Source organism: Lepus europaeus, chromosome 12 (assembly GCF_033115175.1).
Source record: "Lepus europaeus isolate LE1 chromosome 12, mLepTim1.pri, whole genome shotgun sequence".
Taxonomy (NCBI): Eukaryota; Metazoa; Chordata; class Mammalia; order Lagomorpha; family Leporidae; genus Lepus; species Lepus europaeus.
In genome coordinates, this window is record NC_084838.1 from 4,017,072 (window position 1) to 4,034,814 (window position 17,743).

Sequence of the window (17,743 nt, forward strand, 5' to 3'; positions counted from 1 at the left end):
CAGAGCTGCGCCCCGCGCACACGCGCCGCCGCCCCCGTGCGCCCCCGCGGCAAAGTTCGGCTCAACTTCCCGGCGGGCCTTGACGCCCTGTCCCTTCCACCTCCTCGCAGGTCCTCGGCAGCCGCGGCCCCCGAGCACAGCGCGGGGCGCCCGCACGGCGGCCGGCGGCGGGGGGCGTCCGGCCCGCGCCCCTGCCCGCGCCCTCGAGTGGGCGCCGACGGGCGCCTCCTGGAAGCGGCGGGCAGGCGCTCGCCCCGGGGCGCCCGGACCTCGGCCGGCTGGGCAGACGCCGCTCCGGGCTTGACCGGGTGCCCGCGGGACGCGTGCGGAAGGCAAGGCAGGAAGTCGGTCCTCGGCGCGGAGCCGGAGCCTTCCTTATTTATGCGTCTGCCCGCGCTCGCCTCCTCCTCCGAAGGTTGAGGGAGACTCCCGGAGCTGCCATCCCCGCGCGGGGGCCACGGAGCACCATGGTCGTCCCCTGAACTGCGAACTCTTCCTTTTTTAACCCAAGGAATATCGGTGATTTTTTTTTTCTTTTTCTTTTTTTTTGTGCATTGCTCGGAGGAGCCCAGGGCTCGGAGATGCACCAGAATCCGTATTTATAAGAGGCCGGCGGTCGCAATGCACAGCCCCTCTGCTCGCTGAGTTGTCTGCCCTATGGAGAGCGGTCTTGGGATTTGAGACTGCACCGCCGCCGCCGCCCTTCCATGCCCGCGCCGCCTGGGACTGCTGGCCGTCCCCAGGCTGGTCGCCGACTGCTGGTCGGCGCGGTCCTGTGTGCCATGGGCTGTATCCAGAGCATCGGCGGCAAAGCCAGAGTCTTCCGCGAAGGGATCACCGTGATCGACGTGAAGGCCTCCATCGACCCCATCCCCACCAGCATCGACGAGTCGTCCAGCGTGGTCCTGCGCTACCGCACGCCCCACTTCCGGGCCTCGGCCCAGGTGGTCATGCCGCCCATCCCCAAGAGGGAGACCTGGGTCGTGGGCTGGATTCAGGCGTGCAGCCACATGGAGTTCTACAACCAGTACGGGGAGCAGGGCATGTGAGTACGCTGGGGGCCGCCCCGGGGTCGGGGAGGGGGATGAGAGCCAGGGGCCTGGTTTCGGTGACTCCCCCCACTGTTGGCCCCGGCTGGGGTCCTGGCTCTGGAACCTGCCGGCCACTGCTTGGGCCCCCAGGGCGCCCAGCGAGGTGTTCCTCCCTTGTGTCTGCCTGGAGTGGCAGTCAGGGGTCGCCAGAGAGGCCGCCGCTCTGCCCCCAGGCACACGTGGCAAGCACTCTGGCCGGCCAGACTGGGCTTGGTGGCGGATTTCTCAGATGCACCCTGGGGCGCCCGGTGGTGGGGGGTGTGTGCGCTGTGCCGATGGGGAGCACGCTGTTTTGAAAGCCGGTTTGCTTCGCATCCGGGGCTGCTGTCTCCCAGGCGGTGTCCAGTGCCCCTGGGGTGGGATCCTAGCCCAGTGCAGCTGAGCAGAGCCCACTGCTCTCTGCCGGCTCCTAGGACAATGCCCGTCCCCGCCCCGGTGGCCTCACTTCCCGGTTTTGCAGGAAGAGAGGAGACTCCGTAGCAGTTGGAAGTTACCGCTGATGTAAGAACATCCTGGCCACGTGTGAATGAGAGGGCAGACGTGGCTGCAGGGTCTCCGCTTAATGACTGGGGTCCTAGGGGACCTAGCACTGGACACTGGTGGTGGGCACACAGGGCGCTGCCGCCGGCGCCCCCCAACCCCCCTCCATGTCTGCCCCCCCCCCCCACTGCCAGAGCTGCTGGAATCCGGTTCAGGTGCAGGGTGGGGGAGGGGAGGGGCGCTCCCCTTTCCAGGAAGGGAAAGGTGAGTTCAGTCATTCCGTGGGGCCCTTGCCCACGCCGCCTGAAGCCCTCCAACCTCCTGGGCTGTGCGAGGCATCGACAGCTGCCAGGAGACCAAAGCTTCCCCCGGGTCTTCCGCTCAGCCGAATCTCTCTCCCATAAGGGAAGCCAGAGGCCCTGGCTGCACTCGGGAAGACACGCGTGCCAGCAGTGCGTGGGGTGGCTCGAGGCCTTGCTCCCGTCCGGTGGCCCGGCCTGGGAGCCAGGGACCCGAGGCGACCTCGCCCTCCCTGCGCCAGCCCTCCGTTCCTGGTGAGAGGAGCCTCGTGTATACTTAGACTCTGTGGTTCGGCAGCCCCGGGCGGGAGGCCAGGCTCTGCCACTTCCCAGGGTGTGACCCTAGGCAGGTTCCTCAGGGCTCTGGGAAGGGGGGGGGGGCTAGCCGAGTCCCTTCCCGGCGGCTTCCTGGGCGCTTCCAGCGGCAGCGCCACGCCAGGTTCCCAGGGAGAAACCTGAGGCAGGCAGATCCTGGCCTTGATGTGGTAGTCGTGGTGGTGCTGGCCGGGAGCGAGCTGGCGCGTGGTGGCTGCAGCGGCACAGTTTGGACAGGAGTCAGCTGCTCCGTGAGACTTTGCTAGTGGCTGGAGGCCATTTCCTTGTCATTTGCCCTGATGCCCACGTTCGTCCTCCTGATGCGTGTGCTGGGTCCCCGACTCCGCGCGGGTGGGACCAGCCCAGGGGAAGGTCAGGGGAGCAGCTCTGGGGCGATGGCCCCAGGCAGCAGGGCCAGAATGACCCACGGGTCCTGGCGCGTGGGCCTTGGCCAGGCGGCTTTGCCATCTGGGAGCGGGGAAGAGGCCGTCGAGAGACCTTAGCGAGTGGACAGGTGCGGCAGGAGCGTCCTGGGGTTGGAACACAGCGGCGGAAGCTGCTCACGGTCCTCGACCACGGTCGCCCAAGGAGCACAGTGGCCCTGCAGATGAGAGGGGTCATTTGGAAAGGCCCGGATGCAGCCTTGCACCCAGCTTCTTGCTGCATTGTACAGAGAATCGTTTAGACGGGTTTAAAGGAGCCGCCCCGACCACCGCACGGGCAAGGTCTTAGGCTCTGCACCGGGGGCCGGGCGGCACCCCTGGGCTCTGTATGTGCGGTGCAGGGACACGTCCCCCCCAACCCCCAGGCTGTGACGACCAGATGTCTCCAGGTGGAGCCCCGCGGCCCCTGGGAGGGTCCCCTGTTTAAAAACTGCTGGACTTGACCTGAACAGTGGGGTCAATCCCAGACACTGGGCACTAGTGGCGCAGGGAGTGGACAGCCAGGTGACCGGGGTGAGGGTGGGCCTTCTCTGCAATGGGCTAGCATTCAGAACCTTAATATCACGTACTTAACTGCAACCCATAATGCCCCAGACGCTCCCCCTGCTAGCATTAATCTCTAAGCTAGGAGGACTTGTCAGTCCGCCACTCATGAGATGGGAACAATTAGCGACCCTCCCTCCCCCTGCCAGTTGGACGCCGACCTGCGTGGGGAAGGAGGGGAGATGGCCAGCTGCCCCCTGTGCCAGTGTGGCAGGGCTTTGCGTGGTTTAGGTCTGCTTTAGAAGCCACCCCAGCACGCGCCATGGGACACACCTGCCCCCGCCATCCTGTCAACGCCGCGGAGTCTCCTCCGTGACAAGTCACAGTCCCTCGCCTGTGTGGGAGACACTTGTCCTTGTCCCTGCCGTGCCCTTCTCTGAGCCCCCAGAGAGCCTGGCCCACAGCCAAGGCCAATGCCAAGGCCAGGGCTCTGCCAGACTTTGGCGGGAGGGAGCCGCGGAGCAGCTCTCTGGGTCGACAGGGCTGCCTCCCTGCACCCACGTCAGCCGGCTCTTCAGCTCCCCGAGCCTCGCTGTTCCTGTCTCTAGAATGGGAACGCCAGCTCCTGCCTCCTGGGGCTGCTGTCGTTCAGTGAGCTGATGCGTGAGGGGTGCCTGGTGGCCACTTGTTATCCGTTACTCCTTGTGCCGGGCTGCAGAGTCAGTGAAAGATGGCCTGCTCGGGCCCTTGTGTAGGGCAGAGCCTGGGCTGGTGACACCCCTGACAGTCTTCCGTGTGGACCTCTGCTGCGTCAGGGTCAGGAGAGGCTGCACCTCCCAGCCCGTGGCTCCCCCACCCGCCGCTCAGCGCCAGCAGATCTAGGGGACAGGCCCTGGAGGAATGTCCCTGGGACCACGTGGCCGCTTCCGGAAGCTGGGGCCTGAGCTCTGGGCTCCGCACAGAACAATTGAGGACGAGGCTTCCTCTCTGTGACCGGAAGGCGGCTTCCCCCTCTGCCGGGGGTGGTAGAGGATGTGGGGGGGGGGGCGGAGCAGCGCTGCCCGAAGAGGACTCCCTTGACTGCTCCCGCCAGCCGAGCCATCCGGGCGGCCTCAGGGCGTGTGAGGAGGCACCCAGCGGCCATGGTCATGGGGGAATGACAGTGAATACAGAGCCAGGTCCCGTGTTCAGGGGAGGGCATGGCCTCCGGGGCGGGGGGGGCGGGGGAACTAGGCGCTCAGGTGGGGGAGCCCGGCTGCCGTTAAGGCTTCAGGGCCGCATGCCCTTCCAGTCTCTGCTTCCCCGCTCTCTCGCAGAAGCTGGGTGCCCCCAGCCCAGGGCCTGGCTCATCGGGCGTCCGAAAAATAATCTCTGGACCAATGAGGTGCCGCGCAGTGGGCTGCGTGGAGATCCCCGGGGCGGGCGTTCGCTCCAGGGGCTGCGTGGAGATCCCCGGGGCGGGCATTCGCTCCGGGGGCTGCGTGGAGATCCCCGGGGCGGGCGTTCGCTCCAGCACCTCTCAGTTGCCAAAAGTCTGGGGCGACTCATGCGCCCCTCTAAGGGGGAAACGAGGGACCGCTGTGCGCCCGGCATTGCCGCCAGTGACGAGGTGTGGCAGAAGTTGGGGGGGATGAGAGCGCATTGCTGTATTAAAAAAGAAAAGGCTGAAAACAGCCTGCAGGGTAGGAGGCCGTGTTGGGTTGGTGCAAACACTGGACGCGCGGAGCATGTCCCGTCCTGTGCGGGTCTTCCTAGACTCGCCTGGAAGGCAGGGAGGGCCGGCCATCCTGGCCTCGTGCCCTGGCGGGTGGCCTGCAGCTGCAAACTCAGATTGCACCGGCCCGCTGGTCTCCTCCCCTCTGGATAGACCAGAGCCGTGGCCAGGGCGAGGTGGCGGCAGGGGTGAGGGGGAGAGGGTGGGGTCTGCCGGAAGATCGGGCTTTGCTGCTGAGGGGGAAGTTCCCTGGGGAGCAGAAGCTCCCCCCCTCCCCCCTGAGCTGGGGGAGCAGGGTGGGTGCCTGGGTGCAGGAGGGGGCGGCCCAGAGGCCGAGGCGCGGGGCAGGAGCCAGGAAACCGTGGGAGGGGCTCGTGGGCCGCGGTCTCTGTCAAATGGTGGAGCTTCTACAAAGCACTTACCAAACGGTAGGATCTGTACAGTTGGGGACCCGGTGAGAGGATCCCTAAGCTCCTGCCTGGCCCGTGGGAGGGGCCCGGAACCGGGGGGGGGGGGGGGGCGCAAGTCCTTACCTGCACAGGTGTTGGGGTTGTGCCACTGCTGGGAGGTGAAATCCTATTTGGGAGAAGTCCTTTAAAGTTAACGTTAAGTTATATCTTAAAGCAACGCATCAGCCAGCGCCGTGGTTCACTAGGCTAATCCTCTGCCTGCGGCGCCGGCACACCAGGTTCTAGTCCCGGTTGGGGCACTGGTTCTGTCCCAGTTGCTCCTCTTCCAGGCCAGCTCTCTGCTGTGGCCCGGGAAGGCAGTGGAGGATGGCCCAGGTGCTTGGGCCCTGCACCCGCATGGGAGACCAGGAGAAGCACCTGGCTCCTGGCTTCAGATTGGGCGCAGCGCATCGGCCGTAGCGGCCATTTGGGGGAGTGAACCAACAGAAGGAAGACCTTTCTCTGTCTCTCTCTCTCACTGTCTAACTCTGCCTGCCACAAAAAAAAAAAAAAAAAAAAAAACAGCGACGCATCTACGCCTGTTAGAAAACGCCCCTCTGTGTCTCCAGCATAGCCTGTGTGCTATGGCAAAGGTGTTTCTAGCAGGGGCTAAATCAGGTTGAGTTAAAAACAAGTGATTCATTTTTAAGGAAAAGCATTAAATGACTAAGAATACAGGCGACGTGTAGACAGGGACCGACGTGAAGGAAGGGACGTGGTGTCTGGTGACCTTAACCTTCAGACAGAGGGGACTTGGGTTTTCCAGCTCGTTAGAGTCCAGAACTGCGACCCCGTGGCCTGGGCATTTGCGGTCAGAGACAGCCCAGGAACGAGACGGGGCCCAGGACTGGAGAGGGCCTCGCTCGTGCTGGGGGGGGAGAGCCCAGCGCTGCACGCCTGGCGGTGGGACACGTGACTGACAGGGCCCTCATTGGGGCCGCAGGTCCTAGAACCGTGGAGAAAGGGGCAATCCTGGCAGCGAGCCCAAGGGTGTGGAGGTGGCGGTGGCACCTGCCCCCAGGGCCTCCGAGGGCCTCCTTGATGGGCCAGCCTTGGTGGGCTGGCAGCTGTGCTTGGAGCCCTGAGCTGAGACCACCCCACAGGGAGACCCCCGCCCACTCAGCGGGGAGACCCTGCGCACCAGCAAGGCCGGTCATAAGACTTCAGCCTGTGTGTGTGTGTGTGTGTGTGTGTGTTGTCCAGGGTTCTGTGGCAGGTCTGTGGGTAAGAGCTGGCCTGGGTTTTTTTGGTCCTTGGCTGGCTTGCTTCCTGCGTCTGTGACCCTGAACCAGACCGCTGCGTTTCCTAAGTCCGACGTGCACCCCACGGCCTGTCCCTGGCATTGTGGCTGCGCCGACCCTTCCTGGGAGTGGCCGCTCTGCGGGGCGAGCAGAGGCGCTGGCACTGAGCAGCCTGCCTGCCTGCCCCAGGCTGTTAGACCCCACGGGGCCAGCCCGTTTCTGATAGCCCTCCATGCGGGCCCCAGGCACCTACCGGGCCTGACTCTGGACACACAGCGATGGTGAGACAGGCATGGCCCTGGCCGACTCGGCCCTCGTGGACGCTGGGGGAGGAGACTGCCCACAGGTGGTGGCCGAATCACTGTGGCCCCCGTGCGTGTGCCGGAAAGCAGCGGGACCCGGGGACAGGGTGCTGGTGTCAGGGGCACCTGGCCAGGTGCAGGGTCAGGGGCTCCGGGGCCGAGTGGCGAGCTGCTCCTGGCTGGGGCAGGCCTTGAGGTGGGGGATGGGGTGCCGGGCCCACTGGAGGAACCGAGAGTGAGGGTGTGTGTGCTCATGCGTGTGGATGCGTGCTGTCAGCTCCGTCCAGCTCTGAGGGCACTGGGGGCTCATGGGAAGTCTACTGGGGTTGGAGCGATGCAGTCGGGCATTTACATTTTTTTTTAAAGTTATTTACTTAAAAGGCAGAGTTAGAGAGAGAAACAGAGATATTTTCCATTTGTTGGTTCACTCACCAAATGGCCCCAATGGCCAGAGCGGGGCCAATCCGGAGCCAGGAGCCAGGAGCTTCTTCTGGGTCTCCCACGGGGGTGCAGGGGCCCAAGGACTTGGGTCATCTTCCACTGCTTTCTCAGGCCATAGCAGGGAGCTGGATCGGAAGTGGAGCAGCTGGGACTCAAACTGGCACCCCTATGGGATACCAGCGCTGCAGGCAGCAGTTTAACCTGCTAAGCCATGACACCAGCCCCATCGTTTTAAATTTTTAAATTTTTTAAAACTTATCAAGAGGCAGAGAGAAAGAGGCAGAGAGGGAGAGAGAGGAAGAATCCCATCTGCTGGTTCACGTACCAGATGCCCACAGCTGCCAGGGCTGGGCCAGCCAGAGCCAGGCATCCAACCCAGGTGCCCCGCCGTGGGACATGGGGGCTTTAGCACCCGGGCCAAATGCCTGCCCCCGGATTTGTGTTTTCAAGAGATCCCTGGGGGGCCTGGGAAGGAGGCTGGGAGACCGGGGAGGGGTGGGGGCGGGGGGCACAGTGTGTGCCAGGCCCGGAGGCTCACCTCACCTATGTTGAAATAGTTTTTGAGTAAGTGTCTTCGTGTCCAGCTTTTGCGTGAGGTCCGCTAACTCCATCTCCAGTGTGGCCTTGGGGAGCCGCGGAGGCCAGTGCCGCGAGCCGCCCGGGGGAGCAGAGAACTCAGGGTCTGCCCGGAAGCTCAAGGTCACTCCAGAACCTCAAGGTCATCCCAGAATAAGTGAAAGGAGAACTTACAGAGGAAGCAGGCGCGGTGTGGCGTCCGTTGCTTTAGGAGCGTGTTGGAGAGGGCTCGCAGGCTGCCGGTCGCCGAGGCACGCCCCTGCCCACCGGCCCTTCTTCGGTGGTCTCCGGGAGCTCCCGTTCATTGCTGCCGACCGTGGAGTCTCCCGATTTCACCGTCACAGGAACCTGGCTGGCGGAGGTGGGCGGGAGTAACCACAAGCCACGGTCCGGGCAGTAGAGGCTCAATCCCAGAGCGAGCGGCCGGGCCCGAGCTTGGATGCTGGGCTGCAGTGTCCTTGACCACTGTCCCTGCCAGGTTCCCCGCCGGGAGACCCCCGCTGGCCTGGTGATGACGTGGAAATGCGGCGTGGCCCAGGTCCTGAGTAATGCCCCACAAGGTACCACTGTCTGCCGGCTCATGCCGGTGGTGTGACCAGGCCGGGGCTGGGGTCAGACGGGGCAGCCCGAGTGCCCTGCACGAGGCCTTCTACAGGGCCAGAGCGAAGTGCCTGGTTCCTGAGAGAGTTGACATGGGACCAGCTCTGCTGGGGTTGCTGGCGCAGTGCATGCTGGGGCCTACAGTGGTCAGCAGGTGCACGCAGTGGTCCTCCGCCACTGCTGTGGGCCCCAGGCCGGAGGGACAGGTGGGTCCTTCCGACCCATGGGGTCTTCTGAGCTGCTGCCAGGTTCCCTGGGAGCCGGCGGTGCTCAGGGCCAGGCAGGAGGTGGCCCACCAGGCAGGCGTGCGCCTGTCTACGGATTGAACGGGAAAACACAGCACGGTCACGTTCCTCATCATTCTTCCTGTGGCGGCTGCAGTTCTGTGAACTGCTAACGCTGAATGACACATTTTAGTAGAGACATATGCTTTTTAAAAAACAAAAAACAACTTAGAGTAGCGCACAGCTGGCACGCGGCTTGCCGCCCGAGCCGTTGTGTGGCCCGGTTCCGCACGCTGGCATTGCGGGGCAGCCGTCACCCCACCCGGCCCCCACCCCAGACTGAAACCCAGCACCCAGCCAAGGATGGCCCGCGCTCTGTCCCCGCCACCCCTGCTACCCATCGCTTGTCCTCTTGTGTCTCAGCTCAGTGGCAAATGTGGTCACCTGTGTGTGACCCGGCCGGGGCCTGGGGTCAGACGCACAAGGCCTTCAGCTCCTTGGACATGGAAAGGGGCCGGAGCCAGTGTCCTGTGGACACTGGGAGCAGAGCCGTGGACGGGAGTGCAGGTTGTAAAGCAGGTTGTTCGGGAGTGCGCCCCCCTGTCCCCCGTGAATGCATGCAGGAGTGTGGACCCAAGGAGTCCCTGGCCGTCCGCATTCCTGGGGTGCAGGTGGGAGCAGGACAGACCCAGTCAGGCTCCCCGGGGCCCCTGGATTTGGCCGGAGTCCTCTGGAGAAAGTGGCCTTGGCCCCGCCCACTGCCCTGCTTGCTTGGTTCGTCTGGAGGTGGGGTCCACGGGTCCCTAGAGGGGACAGGCCGCCTGGCCTCTTCCATCTGCAGGTTGCTATGGCGATGGAGACCAGGGTCAGGCATCTGCTTGTGCCCTGCCCTGGGCGGGCGAGTTCCCACTCGCGGTCCTCGTAGGGACCAGGGGAATACGTGGGATGCGTCTGGGGGCCCGGGGACGGGGTTTGCCTAGGTCGAATGTCACCGAGGGATTCCCTAGTTGAACTTTCTGTAGCCTGGCCGCCCATTCCACCCCAGGAAGGCCAAGCCCTCTGGGCCCCAACAGGGTGGGAGCCAGGCCTGGCCGGATAGGGTCCTGGGACCCCCGAGGAGGCGCTGGTTAGGGACAGAGCTGGGGTGGGGTAGGGGGCAGGAGGAGGCCATCCCCACCGTGTGCTCCCTGTGTGACTCTCCCGGGGGCTAAGCCCCACAGACAAGGACCGCGCCTGCCTTGTGTGCCACCGGGACACGGAACGGCTGCCCCAAGTGGCCGCCCAAGTAACCTGTGGCCTTCCTCGTCCTCAGGTCCAGCTGGGAACTGCCCGACCTGCAGGAGGGCAAGATCGAGGCCATCAGCGACTCGGACGGGGTGAACTACCCCTGGTACGGCAACACCACGGAGACGTGCACCATTGTGGGCCCCACCAAGAGAGACTCCAGGTTCATTATCAGCATGAACGACAACTTCTACCCCAGCGTCACGTGGGCCGTGCCCGTGAGCGAGAGCAACGTGGCCAAGCTGACCAGCATCTACCGGGACCAGAGCTTCACCACGTGGCTGGTGGCCACCAACACCTCCACCAACGACATGATCATCCTGCAGACGCTACACTGGCGTATGCAGCTCAACATCGAGGTGAACCCCACCCGGCCCCTGGGCCAGCGCGCGCGGCTGCGGGAGCCCATTGCCCAGGACCAGCCCAAGATCCTGAGCAAGAATGAGCCCATCCCGCCCAGCGCCCTGGTCAAGCCGAACGCCAACGACGCTCAGGTCCTCATGTGGCGGCCCAAGTACGGGCAGCCGCTGGTGGTCATCCCGCCCAAGCACCGGTAGCGGCCGGGGCAGCTGCTCGCGTCGACTCACCGGTAATAATACTGCTCAGAACGAGCCCACGCACCCTGTGGTCATTCAGCGAAGTACAACCTCTCTACCTTCAGTGGGCGGGCCCCACCGTGCCACTGGCCAGCGGCACGGGGCGGCCCTACGCTCGGCCCACGGGGTCTCCCCCGGCCCCCGGCCCTTCTTCCCTCTCCTTTTCTCATGATCTCCGTCGCCCACTTGCAACAGAGTCCCCGAAACACTGCTTGTCCAGTTTTCTTTCTTTTAGCTTCTCTTTGTGAGGTTCCGGGGGGTGCGGGGTGGGGGGAGGAGTCGCTGCCCCCGGGATCAGAGGCTGCTCTGTGCTGTGGGTGGTTTGCCGGGAGTGGCGGGACCTCCCCTCGCCGCCCCGTGTCCTCTCTGACACGCGGCCTTATGTAGATTTGCTTTGCCAAACTTTTGCCTTAAGCTGAATTTAAAGGGAAAAAAAAAAACACACACACACAGCGGAGAAAGCTAGCAGGATCTCTCCTGCTGGTGGTTGGGGGCGGGGCTGGGGACGTGCCCCACCCTCCTCCGGGCTCTCTCTCGGGAGAGATGCAGACATCAAACCAGCGGCTCCTTCTGTGGTTTCCCAGACGGTCCGCCCCACCCCCACCCCGTGGGTTCCCTCCCCGGGTCCTGGTGGAGGAGGCGTGTTTGCTCTGGAGGGCAGGTCTGCCATGGTCTCTTCTCTCATCCCAGCAGCCTTAACTTGCCTTGGGTGGCTCTTGGGGGGGGGGGGGGGTCCCGTGAGCTGGAAGAGGTGGGCACGGGCTGTGCTTCCCTGGCTGCGTCCCCACCCTTGAGCCCCGGGGGCTCCAGCGGTCCATGCTGGCTGCCCCAGAGCCCGCACTGGGCTCCCAGCTGATTCTCAGGGATGCTGCTCGGGGCTGTCTGGCCCCGCGCGGCACAGGGAGGGAGCCGAGGGAAGGCGCCCCTGGATCTGGGGGTCGGGGACACAAAGCCTCCAGGTCTAGGGCTTGGAGGGCTCAGTGGTGGCGGGGGTGGGGGGCTGGGCTGGCACAGTGGGGGCCGAGGTCAGCCCTCTGGCTCCTGGGGCCTGGGCCTGAGCCACGCGGAGGTGTGTCGGCAGTGCACGGGCTGCTGGAGACACCTGGCTGCAGCCACATTCCTTCAAGCTTGCCAAACCCACAGCTCCCTCCCCGCGGTCCCGCATCGAAAGCGATAGTAAGCACAGAAAACGGTCAGATCAGAAAAACAGCCCCTCCTGCTGCACATGAGCCACTTGCCCGCGCCGACCCCTTGCTCTCCTCGCGCATGGGGTGGTGTGATTATTCCAGGGGTGCTCGGCCACCAGGCAGCCTCTGAGCCCAGGCCGTGCCACCAGGCTGCAGCTGGCCGGATTGCACTGGTGTGGCGCTGCCAGCCGGCACGGTGCTAGGGAGCCCCATATCGGGCTGGGACCCCCCGTGGGACTGCAGGGGCCCCTTGGGGTGCGCGAAGACTGTGCTGCACGCCGAGGGGGTGCCCGTGGGGCCCCAGCTCCACGTCCAGGACTGGACATGGCCTCTTGATGGAAGGGGCCTTCTCTATACTCAGGTCTTGTGCTAAGGAGACAGCCCGGGTGGGGTGGGGTGCAAGTGGGGCAGAGGCCCCCAGCCCCTTTGCATTTTCTGAGTGGGGGGCAGCAGCCCCTCCCCTGCATGCCCGCCCCTGCCCGCCTTGCTCCCTGACTCACCTCCTGGGGGTCCTTTCTCTTCACCCTTCGGCCTCGCCGGGGACACTGCAGACGGGGGCTGGGGAGACCCTGGGAGGGCGCATGTCCCACCCGGGCTGCGCGGTGCCACCCGGGTCTCATCGCTCAGCTCTCACCGTGGTGCAGCGCAGGCCCCAGGCTTCCTGGGCTGTGAGTGCCCTGGGCCCCCAGCGTGGACAGGCGCTCCCTCCTCCCAGCAATAAGAGCCATCTTTGTCCTGGGAGAGTACTGTGACAACAACCAATGCACTTGCCCGGAGGCACAGACTCCTGAAGATAATGTAAAGTGAATTTTTTTTTTCTAAAAAACACAAAGAGAAATAAAATGTAATTTTAAAGTAGACTTGGCTGGGGTCTGGATGCTTCTGGGGCGGGGTTTCGTTTTGGGGGGCACGTGCTGAGCCACTGAGGCTAGGAATCTGGTGTGGAGGGCCTGCAGGGCAGGGGAGGCCGGCCGCCTGGGCGCTCAGGGGTCTCCGTGCCGGGCTGTGCATGGTGCAGGGCGGCAGGCTTGAGGGTCGAGCCAGAACTTGGAGGCAGTGTGGCCTGGGGCAGATATTAGGGTGACTGGTGTCTCCGCTGGGCCCAGCCTGATCACACCAAGACCCACAAACCTGCCTGCCTGTGGCAGACAGCCAGGACGAGGTTGGTCGGGAACGGGGGTCTGGGCCCGCCCTCGCCCTCGCCCTCGCCCTCGCCCTCGCCCTCGCCAGTGGCCAGTGTGGGGCTGGGGCTCTGGGCGAGGATTCCCTCCGCCCTGGGTGGGGGCCCAGGGCTGCTGTGCAGTTCTCCGATGCACAGGTGGACCACGGGTTCAAGGCCGTTTGCAAGGACTTGGGCAGGACGCTTGTAGAAGGGGGACCCTCCACGTGGCTCTCTCCTGGCTGGTGTGGGGCGCACACGTGGCTGTTCCACTCAGTGCAGCTCCCCAGGGCATGCTGGGAGCGCAGAAGCCAAGCAGCCACTCCGGGGGCCGGCGCCGTGCCGTGGGTTAGGCCGTCGCTTGTGCCCACTGAGCCAGTTTGTGCACCGGCTGCCTCCCACCCAGCTCCCTGCTGATGTGCTGGGAAGCTGCTGAGAGTGGGCCGCGTGGGAGACCCGGAGTTCTGGCCCGGCCCCGGCCGTTGCAGCTGTCTGGGGAGTGAACCAGCGGACGGCTCACTCTGCTCTTTCAGATAAACCTCAAAAACACAAAAAGCCGCCCCCAGAGGAGGAGGCAGAGCCGTCAGCCTCGGCACCGCACTCAGCCTGAGCGGAGGGCGGTGGGGCACACATTGGCGCCCAATGCTTACTGGTTATTACTCCTACGGGGCCCCCCATGCCTTTGCTTCCCCAACCCTGGGTCCCCCCGGCAGGAAGTGCCCCCCCGCATCCGGAAGTCGGGGTGCAGTGAGTTCTCGGGGCCCCGCACCAGCAGAGCTCACTGCCAGGTCGGCTGCAGCCCAGGCTCAGCCCTCCAGGGCCGCTCTGAGAGGAGCCCCCCCCCCCCCGCTGTTGGGGGCTGGGCTCTCACTGCAGCACCCCCGCCCGCATCCTGCCTCCTGTGTCTGGGATGCTCGCAGGAAGTTGCATAACGGCTCTGCCGGCTGCTCTCCTCCCACGGCTTCTGGGCGGTGCTGGCCCCTGTGGTTTAGCTTTCGGTTGTGGAGTCAGCTGTGACCTCTGCCCACAAGAGCCCGTAGGAAGTGTGCGTGTGTGTGCACAGAGCACAAGGGTGCAGGTGTGTGCATGCACAAACATGGGTATGTGTGTGCACAGAGCACAGGGTGTGCACACAGAGCACGGGGTGTGCACAGAGCATGGGGTGAGGACACAGCACGGGGTGTGCACAGAGCACAGGGTGTGGACAGAGCACGGGGTGTGCACAGAGCACGGGGTGAGGACACAGAGCACGGGGTGTGCACACAGAGCACGGGGTGAGGACACAGCACAGGGTGTGGACACAGAGCACAGGGTTGGACACAGCACGGGGTGTGTGGACACAGAGCATGGGGTGTGGACACAGAGCACAGGGTGTGGACACAGAGCACAGGGTTGGACACAGAGCACAGGGTTGGACACAGCACAGGGTGTGCACAGACCATGCATGGGGTGTGAACACAGAGCATGGGGTGTGGACACAGCACAGGGTGTGGACACAGAGCACAGGGTGTGTGCACACAGAGCACGGGGTGTGAACACAGAGCACGGGGTGTGGACACAGCACAGGGTGTGGACACAGAGCACAGGGTGTGTGCACACAGAGCACGGGGTGTGCACACAGAGCACAGGGTGTGGACACAGCACAGGGTGTGTGCACACAGAGCACGGGGTGTGCACACAGAGCACAGGGTGTGGACACAGCACAGGGTGTGTGGACACAGAGCACGGTGTGTGGACACAGAGCATGGGGCGCAGTTGTACAGAGAAGTGGGGTGCAGCATAGCCAACAGTTGGGGAACGCTGAGCTGGCCCACTCAGGGCAAGCCAGAGGATGTCGGGATGGCGCTTTGTGCTGCTGTGCGTGTGTGTCTGGGAGAGCCGTGTGGGGAGGGGAGCGCGACGGCGGCCGTTAGCAGAGGAGCGAATCCAAGTGCCTTCCGTCTGCAGTGGCAGCCACGCAGCCTCCAGCGGAGAGCGGGGCAATTTAGAAGTTCAGACTGGATGGGACACAGACAGCAGACTGCGCCCAGCCACCGCAGGCTCCCCTGCCGGACGCGGGCCCGGGGGTGCCAGCTCTCCGGACGGGGCCCAAGATGCCTGCAAGGAGCGGCTGCTGGTCACCCCACACGCAGCTGCCTGCCACCTCGAAAGTCCCCCGCGGGAGACCCAAGCAAGCCCTGGGCTGGAGCCATTTGAAAGGAGACGTGGACTCGGTAGGCTGGGCCGTGACAGATGACTTTCCTGCGACCATTGGTCACGTCTCTGCTGTCCTTGCCCTGTCTGGCCCACGGAAGGGACCCATGGCCTCCCAAAGGTCCCCCGGCGGGGAAGCTGCCGAGCGCCGCTGGTTTCAGGCAGCCGCCCCTGCGCCCACCTTTGTCTCTGCCCTTGCTCTACGCTCCAGCTCTCCCGCGGTGCTGAGTGTGAATTCCGCTGGCGTGGGGCCATGGAAACCGTGATCAGCGAGACAAATGCAACCCTCAAAACTGACTTCCGTCCTGGCGGAGGGCAGCCCGGCTCCAGTCCGTCCGGGCAGGGCCCGCCCACTGGCCCACCCAGACGGCAGGGCTGGGAATGTGGATTCAGGATTAGCCCTCCAGCGGCCTGTGCCCTGGCTCGTGGTTTATGGTCCCCCTTTAAGCAGACAGCTGAAGGGTGGCCTGGCTGGGTGTCTCTGCGGTCAGACGGGCGCTATTCCTGGCTGCCACTTGCCTTGCTGAGCGAGGTTGGGTGGCGGGGGCCGGGGGGTGGGGAGGAGGGTCTCCTGGCCTCGTGAGCTCCCCAAGCCAGAGATGCACACACCTGGCCTGCCCCTAGTGTCCCGCCCAGTGGAGCTGTGGCTCCTGTGGCTCAGTGTTAAACCTCCAACGCCCCCCTGCCCGCCCCTAACAATCCTCATCACGGGGGTGGGGGTTTTACTGTAGCCCAGAGACTCCCCCTCTTAGCCCGGGCTGACTTCCCCGCCAGGGCCAAGTGACCAGGACCAGGCCCGCCCACTGAAACTCTCCACATCCTCACTGGATGCCAGCGGTCAGACAGCGGGGTCACCGTTCCCCTCCGGCGGCTTACTGGGATGGAATTCCCAGACCCCAGGCTCACTCACGTCAAGCGTACACTTCTGGGACGTCTGGGGTCTTCGTGGATGGATGTGGTGGCCTTAGTCCCTTCGGGCTGCTGGGGTGGCTCAGAGACACACAGATTGACTTCTCACAGTTCTGAAGGCCTGAAGTCCAAGGTCAGGGCCAATTTGCTTCTCAGGTCATAGGCGGAGCCTTCCTGGTGGGAGGGGTAAGGACTTTCTCTCTAGGGCCTCTTTTTTGTTAAAAAAAAAAAAAAAAAAAGAAGTATTTACTTATTTGAGAAGCAGAAAGAGAGAGAGACACACAGAGAGAGAGACAGAGAGAGAGACAGAGAGAGAGAGGGAAGAGGGAGAGAGAGAGAGGGAGAGAGAGAGAAGGCTCCCAGGGCTGGGCCGAGGTTGAATCCAGGAGCTGCAAACTCACTCCAGGTGGGTGGCAGAGACCAGAACACCTGAGCCATCACTGCCTCTTGGGGGCGCCAGCGGCAGGAAGCTCCGGTCACACAGCGGGAAGGGACCCAGGCACGGCGGTACGGGACGGCTGGTCTCACCAGCAGCCTGACCACTAGGCTAGATGCCTGCCCTCAGAGGTTTGCTTTGACGCAGAGATATTTTGGAATCTGTGCACACAAGGGAGCCTCAGAAAGCCTGTGGGAAATATGCAGGAAAAGTATATGCGAATTTTAAAACTTTTGGATCAAACTTGCCCTTTAAAAAACATTTGTTTTCATCAGTTTGAAAGGCAAAGCGACACAGAGACAGAGACAGAGAGATCTTCCATCCACTGGCTCATTCCCCCAAATGCCCACAACCACCAGGGCTGGGCGAGGCCAAAGTCAGGAGCCTGGGATATTCCATCCAGGCTCCCCTTGGGGTGTCAGGGCCCACACACCTGGGCCATCCACTGCCTCCCACAATGCATTAGCAGGAAGCTGGATCAGAAGCAGAGCAGCCGAGACTCGAGCCAGCACTCCAGTGTGAGACACAGGCATCGTCCGCGGCGACTTAACCCCTGCCCTAGGCGGCCTCTTAACTCCCTGGTTCCAGTGTGTCTTCATCTTGGTCCGTTTCTCCATTGCTCCGAGTAGAATAAAATTATCAAGAGAAGAGGTTTGTTCAGCTCACAGTCCCGGAGGCTGCCGGTGCAGTGGGCACGGCGCTGGCGCTGGTGAGGGCTCCCTGGAACCTGTCATATGCCGGGAACGGCAGAAGGCACGTGGCAGGAGCGCGTGTGCGCGAGAGAGCACGGGCGAGACAGGAAGCCAGCGTGAGGGGAGGGCCCGGCTTCCACTCCAAGCCCACTCCCGGGAGAACTCACTCTGCAGGACCCGGAATTCCTGCAGGGAGCAGTGGCCCCAGTGGCTCAACCACATCCCAGCAGGCCCAGCCCCTCGCAGCATTACCAGCCTGGGGGACCAGGATTCCAGCACAGGAACCTCTCGGGGACACACTCAAATCACACCCAAACCACGGCCACCACGGCTGTTGGCCACCGTCCACACCATGTGGGTGTGGGTGCTGGGGCCGGAGCTCAGCCACCGGCACCCCCAACCCCACCACATCCTTTGCTGCAGGCTCTGGACAGTGGCGCCTGCCTCCCGGGACTGCCGTGCGTTTACCTAACGAGGGGCTCCGCCCGGAGCTGCGCCTCACTGGCCCCTGCAGCCAAAGCCTTTGGTGCTGTTCGTTATTCTGTCTTTACACTTTTAATCGTGATTAAATACACGCAAAGCCTGTGTACAGTTCCGTCGTGTTGGGACGTACACTCACGCTGTCACGT

The 17,743-nt window shown here is 63.9% G+C and overlaps 1 protein-coding gene across 1 annotated transcript; it reads left to right on the forward strand.

The window, feature by feature from the left end:
* Positions 1-305: 305 nt before the first annotated feature.
* On the forward strand, positions 306-11,188 carry FAM78A (family with sequence similarity 78 member A). Its single transcript, XM_062206877.1, has 2 exons — positions 306-1,045; positions 9,971-11,188. The coding sequence occupies exons 1-2, from the start codon at positions 708-710 to the stop codon at positions 10,497-10,499; spliced, it is 867 nt and encodes a 288-aa protein (XP_062062861.1). The 5' UTR covers positions 306-707; the 3' UTR covers positions 10,500-11,188.
* The last annotated feature ends 6,555 nt before the right edge of the window (positions 11,189-17,743 follow it).

Excerpts from the sequence above, each read along its gene's own strand:
- FAM78A (XM_062206877.1), top strand. The coding sequence starts at position 708 with ATGCCCGCGCCGCCTGGGACTGCTGGCCGTCCCCAGGCTGGTCGCCGA. Across the intron at positions 1,046-9,970 it reads CAGTACGGGGAGCAGGGCAT|GTCCAGCTGGGAACTGCCCG; the intron begins GTGAGTACGCTG and ends CCTCGTCCTCAG.